The 20,562-nt window shown below is 33.8% G+C and overlaps 1 protein-coding gene and 1 long non-coding RNA gene across 3 annotated transcripts in view; both read right to left on the bottom strand.

Moving 5' to 3' along the window:
• The window catches only part of LOC106876459 (caspase-7), a 787,012-nt gene that overhangs the window by 227,939 nt on the left and 538,511 nt on the right, over positions 1–20,562 (bottom strand). Inside the window, exon 1 of one of the 2 annotated variants that reach the window (XM_052969504.1) lies at positions 12,726–13,516. The exons of the other annotated variant lie outside the window; for it this stretch is intronic. Within the exon in view, the coding sequence (XP_052825464.1) occupies positions 12,726–12,772 (47 nt within the window). The 5' untranslated portion in view covers positions 12,773–13,516. Of the gene's footprint in view, positions 1–12,725; positions 13,517–20,562 lie in introns of those variants that run through there. 2 annotated transcript variants of the gene reach the window in all.
• LOC128248362 (uncharacterized) lies at positions 408–8,388 on the bottom strand. Its single transcript, XR_008264588.1, has 2 exons — positions 8,120–8,388; positions 408–1,502 (listed from the first exon to the last, which is right to left on the bottom strand). It is a non-coding gene; the product is annotated as an uncharacterized LOC128248362 (long non-coding RNA).

Raw genomic sequence — 20,562 nt, 5'->3', positions numbered from 1 at the left:
TTTCGTTGGATATCCAGTATTGTTCCTGTGGTCTTCCACCCTTATGTATCCATTCTTACTATAATGTGAATTCTAGCTCATGCTGAGCACTTCAACTCTAGCCCTTTTTTATGTATTGTTATATTAACAATATATAATTATACAAAAAATTACAGCTTATATAGATACATATATATATATATATATATATATATATATACATATATAGATACATATATATATATATACATATATATGCATATATATATACATATATATGCATATATATATATTTATACATACATATACATGTATACATATATATGAATACATATATATATGTATATATACTTACATATGCACATATAATTACACATATATCTTACATACATAAACCCAGACATGAAAGAAGTAAATAGACGCCCATATAATCATTAAAATTTATTTGAATCTGAAATTATACATTCGAATTATTTGTTAGTTGTTATAATGTGAACATTCAATATTTAGTAGACTTGCTTTTTGCATTTTTCAATGCAAGGGCCGTATTAGGCATGTTACTGATCAGATGGTGAAAATTCTCTTTTAGAATTTCTTTCTAAGTTTCATGCAATAATCTCAAAAGATCTGGCTTTAAAGATGCTTTCTTGTTCTGTTTATGAAATGTCCTGTTGTTTATGCCCCAGAGATATTCTATGGGGTTCATATCTGGTGACTGGCTTAGGTATGGAAGATTTCTTTTCCAACAAATCTTGGGTCATTTTAACCGTGTGACAAGGAGTCCTATCTTCCATAAATAGAGAGCCTTCTTTAATCATTTCACCATTGGAGAATTTGGAACTTGTCCTTTCTGCAATATGGACACATATTTGAGTTCATCTTTCCCTCACACTCCAGCTCTGATCAACCATTGCTCCAAATGGTTCCCCAAACCATCACAGAATAGTTGCTGTGTTTCATTGCTGGTTGCAATCTTTTGGCATCAATTTCTTGATCACAGAGTCTCCAGACCCACACTAGACCACTGTTAGGAAATACAGCAAATCTGGACTCCTCAGAGATTATGACAGTGTCCCAAAATGCTAATGGCTTTGCCGCAATCTCACTGGCTCAATCATTCCTCCACTTCTTATTGGCTGCTCAAAGATGTGGCTTCCTTCTTCTTGGTCTGCCATAGTTACCAAATTTGTGGAGATATCTGACAGCTATTCTGGGACTGACATCAACTTGCTCTGCTATGTCAGAGATCTTACAATGAGGATTGTCCTCCACACTTCTCTTAGCAAAGATAAAGGTCCAGTCAGAGGGCCCTGGTTATCTGGGCAAGGTGATGTGGAGTCCCTCCCCTCTCTGGTGAATTGCACAACCACTATTAACTATAGAAGGTGGGATCCCAAGGTTTTCTGCGATTTTATGCTGACTATATCCACCTTCAGAATGACCCACAATACGGCCTCTTTGAAATTCAGACAGTTCCTAGGCCTCTTTTGTACATGGCATGATTGAACAGTCACATATAGAATCTGAAACATAAAAATGTCAATTAATAAGAAATATAAACCTTTACAAATCAAAAGAAACAGGAAACGATGTTTTATAGGGTGTCCATTTACTTCTAACATGTGTGTGTATATATACACACATACATAAATATAAATATATATATATATACATACACACATACATATATATATAAACATCTATATATATACACATACACACATACATATATATATAAACATCTATATATATACACATACATACAAATATATATATACAAAGATACAAATATATAAATATATATATGTATACACACATACATCCATATATATTAACAAATATGGAGCTGCTGGAAATGGTCTTACTGCATCTATATATAAGTATATATGCATACATATATACACACATATATATAAATATATATATACATACATCCATATATATAAATATACCTACCCAATATAGAAAAAAAATATTTTGCATTTTATGCCTAGTAATCAGTAACCTTCATAATTCAAGGTAGGCACTGCCTACCTAGGTGGCACATCCCTGATACACACACACACACATATATATATATATATATGTATATATATACACACACACACACACATATACACACGTAGATGCATACATACATATATATATATACTTACATACACACACACATATATACATTTACACATACATATAAACATACATACACATACATGTATATACATATACACAGATATACATATATACACATATACACACACATATATTCATACACTCACACATGTATATATACATACACATATGCACACACATATACACACACACACACACATATATGTGTATATACAGGGGGATTGAAAAGTAACTCCGTATATTAAAATACTTATAAATTATTTTTCTCAATTTTTTTGTTGTGTATATCCTTTAATGTATGGGAAATGATTCTATGCTGCTGCTTTTTTTTCTGATCGATTATCTTGTTTGAAATTTAGAAACCCAACAAACATGGTCTGATCTCTTTAAAAATATGTGTTTTCCACATTGGTGGGTTTGTGACCCAGCACAACTGCCACTAGTGAGCAGAAGAAGATCTTTCTATTACCTCTGAAAAAATGCAGAATTGGCCCAAGGTAATGGTATGGTGTGGTTTGACTAGGAATGACAAGATTGTGAGTCCTTTCATCCTTTACAATACCATGAATGCTAAAAGGTATATCACCATGCTGCAAGATGAAATCTGGCCAGATATCATTACTTCAGAGAATACAGAAGATTTGATTTTTATGCAAGATGGCACTCCTCTGCATTTTGCTATGGTTGTTCATGAATAACTGAATGCCCACTTCCCTAAGAGATGGCTGGGTCATTGAAGTCCACATGATTGGCCAGCTAGAAGCCCTGGATTTAACACCCTGCAACTTTTTTCTTTGGGGTTGTTTACAGGAGCAAGTCAACTCTATCAAACCAATGACTTTGGAAGAACTCGAAGGGCAAATACAAGAAGTTATGTCTTTCATCCCACAAGAGTCCTTGATGAAATCAGTTGATGCTGTTCCCAGGTGGCTTGAGAAGTTGGTGGTGAATGCTGGTGCCTAAATTGAATTTTAAATAAAACTCCATGTTATCTGCTTTCTTCACATATTCATCTTTTCTAGAAATTGTAAGTATTTTAAAATAGGGAGTTACTTTTCAATCACCCTGTATATATACATACACACACACACACACACACACATGTACACAAATGTATACACACACACACACACACACACATATATATATATACATACACACATACATACATATGTACACACATATACATATACAAACACATGTACACACATATATACATATACACATACATACACATGTACACACACATACACATACATACATTCACACACATATACATACATACACATACATTCATACACACACGTGTACATCTATAATATATATATATATATATATATATATATATATATTATAGATAAATAAAGATAGATATGGCTAATCTATAGGGTTATCCTGAGTTTCATATGCATAAAGCGCTTAGCTTTACAGCATTTCTTCAGACCCTAAAACCTTACTGTCAACAATAAGGGATTGTCTCCCTTTGACAGCTGTTCATTGACCATGCTAGCAGGAATTTCCTGAAGTGCAAGCAGTGTCCAAAGACCTCTGTCCTGGAGTGAAGGATGTTCCCCGGATTGAGGGAGGCACCTAGTGGGTTTAGGAACCACATCTACATGCTGGGCCCTGACACCCGCAGAAAGAAGTGCTGCAGAAATATTATTTTCCTCCACTCTTTCTCTCAATGTAAAAATGAGTGTAGGTAGGATATTCCTTAGGCTAGTAGATAAACACTTCACATGTTCACATAGGTATGGATGCATTTTCACCAGATACAACTTAAGGGTCTCTTTTAGCTGCGGCCCCAATAGTAAGATCATTCTTGTCAACAAACAGCCCTAAGCCACAAGTGGAGGTTGGATGCTCATGCAGAGACTACAACAAATGCCCAATGGAAGACCATTGTGAAACCAATGAGGTGGTAGCCAACCCAAGGAGCGGCTTTCCCAATGATTACTACCTGGACTCCTCAGGATAATGTAACTCAAGATTATAAAATTCATTGGTCTAAACTCATTTAAAAATTAAAATTAAAGATGATTGATTTTTGTCTTCTAACAATGGAGAAAAAAGTGAAGATAGGAAGCAACTGCCTTGTTGCATTCTCTTGGATTTCTTTGATGTCTTGAAATCTTGCTGGGGTCTTCCACTGTGAAGACCGAGCCTTGTTTTCAGGATCAGAGCATTAGACCTATGATCTATCACCTGTTATAACAGTTTTTAAGAAGTTTTTGTCTTCCTCAACACAATCAAGGAGATCCTGTGCAGTTGAAGCCCAATCTTTTTTGAGATGGCTACACTCTACATACTTTATTTCCAAGCCCTGATAAAAAATCATGGAAGTCAGTGAGATCTTTATAACTTAGTGAACATGTGTGACAGAGTTGAAGGTCAATCGGTGCTAAGCAGCTTCATGCTGTGTACTTTAGCTCCATTACTATAGCAACAGTCTCGATACTTTTTTATCAGACTTCATTCACATACTGGGTGCTTGGGTTAAGTTTGATGATTATCTATGTCTCCATTTTTGAGGAATAGCTTAATGGTTAGGTGAACAGTCAATAGCACTAGAGAGCATGAAGATTAAAGCTGTAGTTAAAAAAAAGTTAGCTGACATAGAGGACTGGAATTCATCTGAATATTGGAAAAAAGTTACCTGTATCATGAGGATTCATACCAAGTATCAAAATGTTGACATTATGACAGCTGCTCAATGCTCTGTGAACATTGTAAAGGCTGTAAGACATGAAATGGACAGCTGCAATGGAGACTAGGAAGCTATGACCAATGTGAAGGAATGCAACAAGCCTACTGACTGTGTTTGCACACCAGAATTCATCCAACAACTGATGAACAGGACCTTAGGCCCAGTTGAGATGGCTATGTGAAGCTGCTAGAGACTGTGGTCAAATCCTGGCTGGAGAGGGTTGCTATATGTGTGGCAAGATTCAGCTCCTTGCCATACCTCTGGAAAAAGTAATCTTGAGGCCATGGTGGAAGCTGAGGCTGGTTACTCTGAGTAAACTGTTATTGCCCAGCCATAATCTTGTTGATATTTTTTTATTTTTTGATGAGATATTGTCTTTTTCTTTTTTTTCTTTTATGCAAACTATCAAATTTAGCCTGAAAAGCTTTTACTTGTTTCAGTCATCTGACTATGCAGTCCAATGAATATACAAATATGGGTATTCATTTGAGTCAAATGAATACATGTACTTGTATACACACACACACGTCACATACAGACATGTGTACATGAGTACACAGGAAATGTTTCCCCCATGGAAGCCTTCTGTTACTACACTGTTTCCACAATTCTCGAACCATGTTATTGAATGTATTAAGTGAATTTATTGTGGTAGCGGCACTAGTAAGATTGCATTGTACTCTGCAGGATATAAGATTCCTTACCACAAACAAATTATGGGACATAAACAGAAAATATTGTACTTTTAAGGAGTGTTATCATAAAGACAGACACCATAGAAAGACACACTGACAGACAGACAGATACACACAGATACCCCTTCCACACACACACACATCTATGAAAGGCTTCTTTTTACTCATGGAGCACTGGTGGGGGGGGGGGGCTATGTCCAAGATGCCAGACAATGGATTAAATGAATTGGCTATGAGTGCAGGACAGACACAGCAAGTGGATAGGAACCATCACTATTGTGGCTGATAGTCCAACATTCTATTAACCTAGATATTGTTTTCATCACTCACCAGCACATGTAGAATACACAGTTTCAAAGTGAGTCAGCAGGGGAGCCTCTATATGGCTATTTGATCTGTTAGAAGCAAGAGCAAATCTCTCTATCAACTTAAAGAAGGACACACTAAATAACTTTGTCTGGGGTTGGCTGCATATAGAAAAACACAGATGGTCACAGTGGGAAGGTCTTTGTTCACAGTATTACTATTACATGAACAGAGTTGACCTGGGGCTAACAAACAAGATCAAAACAGAAATATATCTTTTATCTTTTACTTGTCTCCCACATTAGACTGTAGCCATGCTGGGGCACTGCCTTGAAGAATTTCAGTTGAACTTATCAACTCAATACTTATTTTTCTTCTGTAAAGCCTGGTACTTATTCCATCAGTCCCTTTTGCCAAACAAGTTATGGGGATGTAAACACATCAACATCGGTTGTCAAGAGGTGGTGGGGGATAAACACATACACAAAGACACACACACACATGGCAGGCTTCTTTCAGTTTCTGTCTACCAAGTCCACTCACAAGGCTTTGGTCAACTTGAAGATATAGTAGAAGATGCCCAAAGTGCCATGTGGTGGGATTGAACCCAGAGCCATGCAGATGGAAAGCAAACTTCTTACCTGTCAGCCATGCCTGCATCTATATCGATAATAAATCTAAAGAACAAGCCAGATAGGAGATGATATATGTTGTCAGTCAAGAATTTTTGGATAAAATTATCTATACAAAGTTTTGTAAAGAAATACATTACATATCAGCAAAAGTATATATATTCCCATGTGTTGGGAAATATATCAACCTTGACAAATCAGGTTGCCTCTTATGCATATTTAAGCAGCTAAGTTGGAAAATATAGATTCCATGGTTAAACTAATTCAAATGAAGAGCAAGCATAAAAGTAAAGAAATCAATATAATATAAAATATGTCTTCTGAAACCAAATATGCTCCCTAGTTATTTTCTGGAAATCATGTACAATTAGTCCATGAAGAGCTATAGATAAGAATAACAATTAGGAAAAAGATGTAACATTGAATATTTATTACTTTCAAGACTACATAAAGAGTCCCAATACATTATTGCCATTAAATTGTATCAAATCTCAAAAGATATTTTGTAAAAGAAAAGGCATTAGTTATAAGATAATTAGCTTTGAATATATATCCACAGAACCAGTATACACAGAATTAGTATCCATTGATCACATGATTTTACAGAAACAGTATCCTCAGAATTAAAATTTGTAACATAAACTAGTAGAGTAGTGTATCACAGGGATGTTAAGGTATTGTGTTACAGAATAATAAAGTAGTGTGTCACAGAATGATGAGAGTATATCATAGAAAAGTAAGGTAGTGTTTTAAAGAATAATGAAAGAGTATATCATAGAATAGTATGGTATCGTATCACAGAATAAGACAGAGTGTCACAAAATAGTAAGGTAGTGTGTTACAGAATAAGACAGGTAGTGTGTCACAGAATAGTAAGATAGTGCATCATACAAGAAAATTTACGAATATTCTCAACACTTAGATGAGCAAAGATAAACTATCATTAACAGTCCTGCTAGAATCACAGCAATGGAGTCACTCTGTGTCATTCCATCTGTTAAAAACAGCAGCCAAATCTACTTCATATCATATAAAAAACAAAAATAGAAATCGTGGAAAAATATAATCTTATACATATTATATCTGAAAAAGATGGGATGGTCATGGCTGGAATGTCTTTGATCTAAGGTCTGCTAGTTCAGGACTTGGGACTAAATAAGTACATAGAGCAAATTAGAAAATGTGACCGCCAAGTTTGTAGTCATGAATGTTACTCATATGGCTATGAAACTTTATGAATGAAAATGAGAAAACTTTTCAAGCACTGTAGAGTAGCAGGAAATAATGATTGTGCCAAGTTTACATGGGGAACTCACTTGATATAAATAAGAGTTAATTCCCAAGCTGTACATAATTTATTATATAGCTATTATTCCTAGTCAATCAATGAAATCATAGAATCATAGGACGGGAAGCAGAATCGATTATCTTCATAAAAAAAAAAACAAAAAAAAAAACAGAAAACGAAAGAAACTTTGGTGTTGTAAAACTTTGCTAATGTTCTCCAAATATGCAATGTCAATTGCATTCATTTAACATTTGCAACAATACCATAGAATGCTATATCTAGTTTTCATACATACTTTATGAAAAAGTTTTCTGAGATAATTAACAATGTGTTTAATATCTTAAAATTTTAAAAATATCAAAGATAATCATATATGTGTTACCTGTTTTAGGATATATAATGTTGTATTGTCTATTAAGGAGTGGTGAGTGGGATACATTCCAAAATCTGGGTATCTTGTTTGGAGTTAGTTTGTTATTTCAGGTTTGAGCAGTTATTGATCTTATACATGGTAATTATGTGCAGCACACAATATTGCTCACACATATGGGTCAATACAGGTGGCAAACATACAAACATTTTCAATATAGCAAATAAGTAAAGCTTCATACAGCGCACTAGAGCCACTAGCCCAATGATGTTCTATTTCTCTCTCTCTCTCTCTCTCTCTCTCTCTCTCTCTCTCTCTCTCTCTCTCTCTCTCTCTCTCTCTCTCTCTCAATCTTCTGCTACAACTACAATGATAGCAAACCACCATCCTTTTCAATATATCTTAACCTTCAGGCAATGAACTGGACAATCTTTCCAAACAAGAACTATAACTCTCTGGTACTCTCTATTTACCCAGCTTTTCCTACCAAACTTTTATCAGCCAAAATCTAACCTGCACCTGTCCAACAACCTTAGTCAGAAACATGGAAACAAAGGTTTGAGAAACTCATAGATGTGTGTTCACATATGAAAAAGAAACATGTTTAAAGTAAACTCTCTACATCAGAGATAGTGCATACAACATTCAGATTTTTATAACAAAAAGACTAGCAAAACATTTTTTGTTTACTGGATTAATAATCTACCTAACCTAAGCAGTTATAGCTACGCAGTTAAAAGGTTTTGCTTTACAGCCATGTGGTTCCAAAATATGTCTACCATATTTCACTCACAGGAATTTGTAAAAATTATGTAGGAGCATTTTATATGAGTGTGTGTATGTCTTTTGCAATATTTGTTCTGCACTAAGTCACAAACACTCCCTTATCACTGTTGCTGTCAGAAATGCTGTGAACCAGTGATTGGTCCATTAGAAACTTGTATCTGATGGTACTATTGTGTACCAAATGTGATACAAAAACAAAATTAGGTAAACAACAATACTAAAGGTTTATCTTTATAATAGTGGTGTTGTTGGTGATGGTTCATCAAACAGTGGAAAAGGATTGACAACAGAGATTATTTGAACCAGACAAAAGGAGGTAAAAAATTTCCAGACCCAGTTGAAAGGAGAATGTGTGATTGCAACATAATTAATCTTACTAAAACAGTAAAAGCAGAAAAATTAGGGATTAAAAAATTTTTTTATTAAGAAGTGGTATTTGGTTCCAATATCATGGGGTTAAGTAGGTGAGGCTCTTATTAGGAAGGGCATAAATCCCTTTCTTATAGGGAGCTATCCTAGATAATCATGTAGCTATTTCTAACAGATATGTAAACTGCAGAAATGTAAAAGCCTACAGAAGATCTGACCTCATGATTTATGATCAGGTTGTTCAATACATTAGCCATACTGCTATCTTACCTTCTCAACTCTAAAGTACATAAATGAATAAAAATGATAGTGTGTATTGTAGTGGAAGCTAGGAATATGAGAAACTATATCAAGTAACCTTATTTGCCACCCATTCAGTAAATCTATCAAACATTAACAACATGAAACAAGATGTCACCAACAATACTTATCATCTTCCCCTGTAAAATTAACTTTTATATGACATCCATGAAACATTGCTTGGAACATCACAGTATAAATACATAGTCTCAATAAGGCTAAAAAAATGTTAGCCTTTAAATAGGTTTAACTAACAACCATAGCAATTGAAATATACCCATTTAAGAGGTATTCAATTTCAAATCAATGCCAATGGGTCCAACAGCATGTTATGTCATAGGCAAACTTTGAACTGAAGTGATATATTTTGAGCAGAGAGAGAGAGAGAGAGTTATCATATATATCTAAGTAAGAGTAATAGGAGCATTTGAATTCAGTATTGCAAGCTAATAAAACATGCTACATCTAATGATGACAAATATTAGCCTATAAAATGCCTTTTCAATAAAGTGGACTAAGCCATTTGATAGTCATGTACCATTGCAAGGGACAGCATTACAATACCTGTGATAGTAGTGCAGCACCTGTAACAGTATTCCTAGTTTATCACCTTGGTCATGTGTTTATTAATAGCACTGTTGCATTATTGAAGACAATGTCTTTGAATTTGCATCAGTAATATTCTTGGCAATATGAACTGTTAATTGTCCTCCTATCAACAAATTATCTACAGTTGGGCCTTCACTATATGAAAAGATATTACAAGTGCAAGAAGTCAACTGGTACAGTCTACCAACTTAAGTGTGCTGCTATTTAACATTAGATTTATTAATTAAATTACAATTAAACTGAAAATTTAGGATACCATATTTATTGAGAAGTTTAAAGTTGTTAATAAAATCAAGTTTTCAAATTTACTTTATCTAATTTTAATTAATCTAATTGTTTTTAAGTGCTTCATAACAAATGTATTCAACGCATTTTCTTGTAATTTGAAGCTACACTTAATAAATGTACCCCAATGGGTGTACCTAAGTGAATGTACACTAAACTAGCATATACTGCATAAGTGCACCTCAATAAGTGTTTCTAAATGAATGTACTTTAATGAGTATATCTAATGAGTGTACCTTAATGAGTATGCCTTAATGAGTGTAACTAATATATCTGTTGAATATACTTTTATTAGTGAGTTACAATGAGTGTATTTTAATTACTGTACCAAAATATGATAAGCAAATTTGGATAATCTGAAACATTTTTATATCTTTAGCAAACGATACATATATATATTAAAAAAAATGAAAATAGGTAGAATTAATTTTAAGAAAAATGTTTGAAAATTTATTTGAGATGAAGCAGATCACGAAATCATTAGAAATTCTTTAATGAGAATTTGGATATTCTAACTTTAACTTTCATCAACTTTAAAAAATTATTAATTTTTGTTATTTTCCCTTTTAGTTTAGAAATTTTGACTATGTATTTTCTATCTGCAATTTGTTAGAAAATTTTTGTAAAGTTTACGAGTAGATGAAACGCACATACACATGCATGCATGCACGTGTGCACATGCACATGTGTGCACACAGACACACAGAGAAATTCTGATATTTTAAACATTATCAATCATTCAAAGTTTCTTATATCATTGAATATAGGTACAAACTTCTATTAATGAGAAAGCTGATCATCACAAATGATAAAAATGGCTGTTTCAAAACATTAGCAATTATCTATAGTCAACCACTCTATAACAGTTCCATACTTAATAGATATATATAACCCTCAAATTACAATTAACACAGCTAATACATGTTGAAATAGGATAAATAAAATGAAAAATATTTAGGAAGATAAGATACCTTGCTCTTTCTAAACCTTTTAAATATCATTAAAGCCAGCAGAAAAAGTTAAAACAAGTGGAAAAAAAAAATTACTATAAAGTGCATTTTCAGGGGGACTGCACAAGGAATAAATTATTTTTGAAAAATATATCAAAAATCAAGTATGAAATATATGTATGAATCTCATGGTTTACAACTGTCTGTTGTGGTCAAGAGATAGAACTGCAAAAATATGAACTGAAAATCAGGAAATAAAACTGTAACTGAGTAAATGACTGTTTAATGATCAGATGAAAGTTGAATACTTTGTCTTGTATAGAGCAATCGATTTACAACAGATCCCACTACAGCACATGAATTTTAAAACAAATTATTCACTTTAACAATAGCAACACTTGTGAGTTGTTTTTGTAGAAATAAATAGGAAATGTAATATAGTAAAAGTTTCCAATCGTTTAGTATAATAGGTATAGTAATTCAATGTTTTAATAAAGAATACTACTACTACTACTAATAATAATAAAAATAATGGCTTCAAATTTTGACATGAGGTCAGCAATTTTAGGGGAAAGCACAAGTTGATATTATCAACCTCAGTGCTTGACAGATACTTATTTTATCAACTCTGAAAGGATGAAAGGTAAAGTTGACCTCAGCAGCATTTGAACGCAGAATATAAAGCCGGAAGAAATGCTACTAAGCATTCTGTCCTGCATGCTAATGATTCTGCCAGCTCACCACCCTAATAGTAGTAGTGGTTACAATAATAACAACAACAACAATAATAGTGTATATATATATATATATATATATATATATATATATATTTCTGCATAAGAAAACGCTATAAATTATATGAATAATAGTTTTAAATAATTTATAAATTCTTTTTTTTTTATATATATGTTTCATCATATTCCAATTTAAAATTAATTTCTGTATATTTCATTCAAATAGTTTTTAAACTGCAAACTTGATATGATTTTAAGATATTTTTTCTTCACATTTTACAAATTAGAATGTCAAAACCAACAAAGTTAAATAATTTTGCTGAAATACATTTTTTTAATATACAATTCTATTTAAAAAAAAAACATTAAAATGATAAAATACAAAGACTAAAAATACACATAAAATCATGAGCAGGATAAATATTAGTGAAGAATTACATCTCATATATATATATATATATATATATATATACATACATACATACAGTGAAATGATTAACTGATGCATAGTGAAAGGAGGGAATTGGTAAAAATTACAAGCGTGATGTAAAGAAAAGTAGAGGTAGACAACTTAAAGAATCTTACCTTGGTCTTCTTATAACATACTCACAAACCTCATTGGGAGCTGTCATAGTAATGGAACTATCTCTACGTTCACATACCCCCTTGCACCAAAGTGCAGCCCGACCTCTCAGGCAGGAAATAGCGACGTGGGGCAGCGTGGTGACCACAACAGCAAGTAGTGATAATAATTATATTTAGCATAAAAACAAAGAAACCATCTGCTGCAACAAGGGGTGATGGAATAATATTGGTAGTTGTTGGTAAGTATCCTGTTGGACTTTTGGTCAGACAAATGACCATTAAGCATAACAGCGGAGATTTTTGTAGTTGTTGGACAGCAGTAATCAACAGCGACAATGATCAGTAAAGATGTAAACTAACAGGCACGTACAGCAACCACCACCATCACAATGACAATAACAACCACAGTTCATGCAGTTTAGGTACTTAATCTTCTCGGCGACCATCTGATAAACCTATAGCTGAATTATATAACATCATTCACATACAGGCCTTTGTAAACTAAGCACACACACACACACACACAAGCACACATGCAGCTTGCATATAGCTAGCAAAGACACTGCAATACATGCAGTGTCACATTTGAGTCATAGCCTCCTGATAGCAACAGCAACAACAACAAGAAAAGTTAACTAGTCAAGTAAATCTGATTTCTCCCATCCATCTTGTTGTGTTCAATGTAAAACTAAATGTTGCATGCCAGAGAGGAACCCAAAGACGTATATAGCAAGCACTGAGTTGGAAAGGAGATGTAACATCAGCATCAGCAATAGTAACAATTGCAGCAGCAACAGCAGCAGCAGCTGTTGCTGCTGCTGCTGCCACAGGTAGTGTTGACTCCCTTTATTGACTAGATTTTCACTAGTGTCTTATGAAGCAGTTTTATCACAAGTGAGAACATTTGGTCGAGGGAGAGAAATAAAGCCCCAGTAACTATCTCAGTCCAAACTCACAGCAGCACATATACAGGACTGTACATTTTATACACACATTTATAATATATACACATGCATATACATGTGTGTATACATTTGTGTATAAATGTGTGTATACATTTGCATATACATGTGTGTATACATTTGTGTGCATACATTTGTGTATAAATGTATACACAAATATACACACTCATCTAAAAAGACACACACACACACACATGTATATATGCATGTATGATTGTACATATGTCCATGTGTTTTGTGTGTGTGTGTTTGTGTGTGTGTATGTGTGTGTGTGTGTATGTGTGTGTGTGTGCACGTGTGAGTGTGAGTGTGTTTATCTGTTTGTCTGTATGCATATATGTATGTATGTATACACATATACATACATAAATACGGACACATTAAATAGGGCTCTAGTAAAATAAATTACAAATCTGAAATTATCTAACTTAATAAGGATGAAAATTTAATTTTGAATTAATGCTTAACATCCTTAATTAAAATATGTAATTAAAGATGATGAGAGATACAATGCAAAATGGAAGAAATATTTCTTTAAGAAATGCAGACAATTAATTAGGGGACGACTTCACTTGTCCTTCAGATAGGTAGGTAGCAGATGTCAGTGTCTGGAAAATTGATAATGTACAGACAATCACCACTGATAGAAATAAACCTCCAACTAGCAGCAGCAGCAACAACAGCAGCAGCAAGTCTGTCACTGTTTAATATCCCCCACTGTGTTTTGTAGCTTGGCTATTTTTAGAAAATTCTGCTTTAAGAACAAATATATTTTTTAACAGGTTTCTAAACTCGGTCCTTTCTAATTCTTAGCAGACATGAGAACCACTGTCTTATACCTATTATATTAATTAGTTTAATATGTAAATATATTAAAACCTTTAAAATTTTATCATAGCTTTTTTGGGGGGTGGGGGGAATGTACAAAATGAACTAAAGTCCAACTTTAGTCATATTTAATTTAACTACCGGTACAAGAATGATTAATAAAAATTAAAATAATAATAAAAATTACATTGTGGAACTGCCATTTTGGTCATCTAAAATGCACAAAAAAATCTATAAAAAAAAATCCCTTTATGTATATTTCTTGAGTTATTAAAATTTTCATTGCATAATGACCTGGACACGAGACAGTTCCAAAAGACATACAGTGTAACTGATTCAGTGACCAGGTCAAGTATGTGTGGCTGAAATGTATCCATATTATAAAATAAATAAAAAGTACCTTCAAGCACTTTTATGCTTTCTTAGGTAACTAGAATGGCTCTTCTATAAGGTAAATTACTTCAGTTTTAATAGGTATGGCTTTGTGATTAAGAAGTTGATATTGCAACCATGTGGTTTTGGGTTCAGTCTCACAACATGAGCAAGTGTTTTCTATAGCCCCAGGTCAACCAATGCTTTGTGAATGAATTTGGTAGAAGGAAACTCTGTGTGTGTGTGTGTGTGTGTGTGTGTGTGTGTGTGTGTGTGTGTGTGTTTGGTGTGTCTTTGTGTTTGAGTCATCCCGCTTTAGCAAACTTAGTGGTTGAACAAAAGAGATCAATAGAATAAGTACCAGACATAGAAAATAAAAACTGGGGTTGATTTGTTCAACTAAAACTCTTCAGAGCAGTGCCCAAGTATGGTCATAGGCCAATGAATGAAACAAGGCAAAAAGGAAAATATACTGTCTCAGGTCAAATCACTTGCAATGCAAATACGACACTGAATAATATTAATAATAATTCTGTCTACTATAGGCTCAAGGCCAGCAATTTTGAAAGGAGGGGAAGTCAATTACATCGACCCCAGAGCTCAACAAGTATTTATTTTATGACCCCAAAAGGATGAATAGCAAAAATGACCTCAGTGTCATCTGAACACAGAATGTAAAGAGAGAGAGAAGAAATGATGTTAAGCACTTTGTCTGATGTGCTAACAATTCCATCAGCTTGCCACCTGATGATAATAAAAATAATAATAATAATAATAATAATAATAATGGTTTTAAGTTTTGGCACAAGGCCAACAATTTTGGGGAAGGGGGTTACTTGATTATATTGACCCCAGTACTCAACTAGTATTTATTTTATCATCCCAGAAAGGATGAAAGGCAAAGTTCACCTCAGCAGAATATGAACACAGAACATGATGGATGTAATGCTGCTAAGCATATTGTTCAGTGTGCTAATGACCCTTCCAGCTCACTGCCCTAATAATAATAATAATAATAATAATAATAATAATAATAATCCTTTCTACTAAAAGCACAAGGCCTGAATTTTGGTGGGGATGGGACTAGTCAATTACACTGACCCCAGTGTTTCACTGATACTTAATTTATCAACCCCAAAAGGATGAAAGGCAAAGCCAAACCTCAGAAGAATTTGAACTCAGAATGTAACAACTGGTGAAATACCAGTAAACATTTTGTCCAGCATGCTAGTAATTTATTGGCCCCGAAAGGGGTCAATAAATTAATTTATTGACCCCGAAAGGATGAAAGGCAAAATCGACCTTGGCAGAATTTGAACTCAGAATTTAGTGACGGGTGAAATACCACTAAGCATTTTGTCCAACATGCTAAGAACTTTGCCAGCTTGCTGCCTGAGATAATAATAATCCTTTCTACTATAGGTATAAGGTGGTTAGTTGATTTCATCAACTCCAGTGCTCAACTGGTATTTATTTCATCAACCCTGGAAGGATGAAAGACAAAGTTGACCTCAGCGGAGTTTGAACTCAGAACATAAAATTGGAAGAAACAGAAGTAATATTACTATTGAAAAAATAATCTTGATCTCCAGCTTAATGTGGAGGTTGTGCTAAAACAGGATACTGCATTATTTACTTGTGGTGTACGAGTCCTTATGAGAGACTCCTTGAAGGTAGATAATGCAGTATTCACTGTTCTAACACAACCTCCAAGTTAAGAAGCATAATAATCTTCATTTTGTTAGTTTTAGTTGTGCTCCTGAATCATCAATATCAATTTCTTACATCTGTAATTCCAGTAAAAAGCAAAACCCACAGTCAGACTTTTATTAATGCTTCTTTAAGAATAATCTAACTCTGGACATTAAAAATTTCATTAAGGTCGTTTTTAATCTCAGGTTTACAGCAATATTTGTTCAAGTATCTTATATGTCAAAGAAAACTAAACACAAAAAGTTTGTGTTGCATTTAAGACACTACACATAGCATATAAGAAACTACAGATAGCAACCTATATTTTACTAATATTATCTATCTCAGATAATTAGTACTAAATGGTCATTTTCAATCTGGTATAAATTAAAAACCAAAACTTAAAAATACAGGAAGGAAATAATTAGAATAATTACTTCTCTAGGAAGTTCTGCTGAAATTGTAGTATAAACAACTTGAATTTATATTCACTTTTCTTTTTTATCAGACTATCAGATGTCCTGATACACAACTGGTCATCATGCACATCTGTTCTTCCCTTGATTGCACCCATCCCTTCTATTTAGGCCCAAATTATTTAACTATTTCATCTTTCCATTGTCTTAGAGGTCTTCCAAGTGGTCTCTTCTAATCTTTTGGGTACCATTCAACAATTGCATGAGTCTGTATGTTGAATGCAAATTTTGCAACATGTCCATTTCAGTGGAACTTGTGGTTTCACTATTTCATAATTATGCCATTCATTCTACTCTGTTCTCAAATTACTAGCTTTGGATATGCAAATCAGAGGAGTGTTAATAGCTCACCACTTATGTAGTTGCTACATTTCTAGCCAATGATAATCATCACTATCATTTTAATGTCCAATATTCCATGCTTGCATGGGTCAGATGAAATTTATTAAAGCAGATATTCTGCAGTCAGACAACATTCTTGTCAGTAAATCTCACTTATTATCGAGAAAGATAATACTTCCTCATTCCTGGACATATTTTCACAGAAAAGAAACTGGAAATAAAGGATACTGTTTGTATTATAGTGATGCTTGTTTACAGCTATCATGCAATGTCATGACAAGAAGACACAAAGAAGCACTCCATCCCGTATATATTACATATATATATGCAGCATGGAATTTTGTCAGTGAACAGGTTGCGAAAATATTTTGGCAAAATGAAGTGAATCTAATGGTTTTTGTGTGTTTTTAAATGGCTTATAAACACCTTCCACACTGCAATTGTTTTCGTTCCATCACACAATCTCAGATCAGGCCACTTGCTTTGCAAGTACATCTCTGTAATATATATATACTCTTTACTCTTTTACTTGTTTCAGTCATTTTGACTGTGGCCATGCTGGAACACCACTTTTAGTCAAACAAATCAACCCCAGGACTTATTCTTTGTAAGCCTAGTACTTATTCTATTGGTTACTTTTGCCAAACTGCTACGTTTCAGGGACATACACAGAAACACACACACACACACACACACATATATATAGTGGACTTCTTTCAGTTTCCATCAATTAAATCCACTCACAAGGCTTAGTAGAAGCCCAAGGCTATAGTAGAAGACACTTGCCCAAGGCACCACACAATGGGACTGGACCCAGGAAAATGTAGTTGAGAAGCAAGCTTCTTACCACACAGCCACTCCTGTGCCTTATATATATATATATATATGGAATTGTTTATTTATTCAACCAAGCAATTATGTTTATTTCTTAATAATAGGCTTCTTTGAAGGCAGCGAGCTGGCAGAATTGTTAGCATGCCAGGTGAAATGTTTAGCAGTATTTCATCTGTCTTTATGTTCTGAGTTCAAATTCTGTCGAGGTCAACTTTGCCTTTTGTCTCTTTTGGGTTTGATAAAATAAGTACCAGCTGACCACAAGGGTCATTGCAATCAACTTTCTCCCCTGAAATTATTGGCCTTGTGCCAAAATTTGAAATAAACATTGGGCTTCTTTCAGTTTCTGTCTACCAAATCTACTGACAAGTCTATAGAAGACACATACTTAAAGTGTTATGCAGTAGGACTGAATTCAAACCGATATAGTTGGGGAGTGAAATTCTTTACAGCTAAATAAGAAATCAGCTGAAATAGATTTGATTTGAGGATTTATGTATTGTATATCCCAAGTGGTACATCCAACACTACTTCTTTCCTACAACACCTTGATTTTATTTGATGCAGTCATGCAAACTAGAACACCTCATTGCCTCTAGTTCTCAGACTATAGAACCTTTGTAAATCTTTTACTTTCTGCTTCTTCCCTTGCTAAAGAGACATGTTGCCTAGGTTCTCTTCTAGTAACCTAGTATAATTTTCTATTACCCCCAGTTTTCCAATGCTTCCAAGTCTGTATCTTTGCTTTTATGGCCCTGTCTACCCCACTGTTCCACCACCACATTACCCTTGCTCTGGCTGGCATTTTGCATCAGCTACAGTTCTAGTCTGTAAATTATTCCATAAGACCCTCCAGCTGTCCTCTAATTATACATCTGTATCTCCTTGTCCTCTTTATCAAATGTTTTAATTAGAACTTTAAATCTGACTATTCATTTTCCAGACTGGTTTGTATTTCTGAGTCCTTCCAGCACTAAACCTGAAATCATAAACTACCAATCTATACAGGGGTGTACATTATTTACTAGGGAAGAACTTTGCATTTACAACCATTGATCTTTCCTACTTTTTGGTGAGAATGTACTCAATCTAGCTCATGTGTCCACCAGAATTTCAGGAAACCAACCAGGTTTCCAAAGCCTCCATCATTATTCTAATCTAATGCCATTTCAAATGCGTATATTAATTTTAGAATCTAACTATTTTTATATGATTGATGAATATACACACACAGTATGTATATATATATATATATATATATATATATATATAAAATGGATAATAAAATGAATGATTTACACCTGATAGCTTACTGGTAAAGCACGGCCACTTTCAGAGTGATCGTTAGGTAAATAACAAATGAAAGACAGAAGATAGAATATACGAGAATATATTATTAATCACAAAAATTGTTAAGCCTTGTATTTATCCTTTCAGTCTCTTATGCTGAACCACTAAGTTATCAGGACATAAACACATGAACACAAGTTGTCAAGTAGTGGGGAGAGACAAATACACACACATATACATGTATATATATATATATGCAACAGGCATCTTTCAATTTCTGTCTATCAAATCCACTCACAAGGCTTTGCACCAGGGAGAGGTGAGACAACTACAAGAGGCTATCATAAAGGATAAAATCAGCAATGAGTACAGTGAATGGGGTACATTATGACTCAGTTATCAGCCTACCTTGTTTATTATAGTCCCCAAGCCATAATAGAAGATTTTAAAATCAGCTGTCATTGTGAATTTTTGTATGCTTTTAACTTAGTTCTTATAGCAGAATCTATAAAAGAATTGAAGCAGAAATTCCAGTCATGGAAACAAAATGTAGAAAACCTTATCACTTTCCTGAGCATCAAACTAATACACCTGCTTGTTGTTCATACATTTGTCTTCATCTTTTGTTTTTCTATAAATTTCAACTATATATATATATATACTCACACACATATATATATGCATACACACACACACACACACACATATGCATATATATATACACACACACATATATACACACACACACACACACACATATATATATATACACACACACACACACACATATATATACACACACACACACACATATATCTTTTACTTGTTTCAATCATTAGACTGCAGCTATGCTGGGGCACCACCTTGAAGAATTTTAGTCAAACAAATCAACCACAGTGCTTTTTGTTAAGCCTTGTATTTAGTCTTTCAGTCTCTTATGCTGAATCACTAAGTTATGGGGACATAAACACATGAACACCAGTTGTCAAGTAGTGGGGAGAGACAAATACACACACACATGCACACACACACACACACACA

This window comes from Octopus bimaculoides, chromosome 7 (assembly GCF_001194135.2).
Source record: "Octopus bimaculoides isolate UCB-OBI-ISO-001 chromosome 7, ASM119413v2, whole genome shotgun sequence".
NCBI classification, from domain to species: domain Eukaryota; kingdom Metazoa; phylum Mollusca; class Cephalopoda; order Octopoda; family Octopodidae; genus Octopus; species Octopus bimaculoides.
The sequence above is the reverse complement of the archived record's forward strand: the minus strand, read 5'-3'. Positions and strand labels throughout refer to the sequence as shown.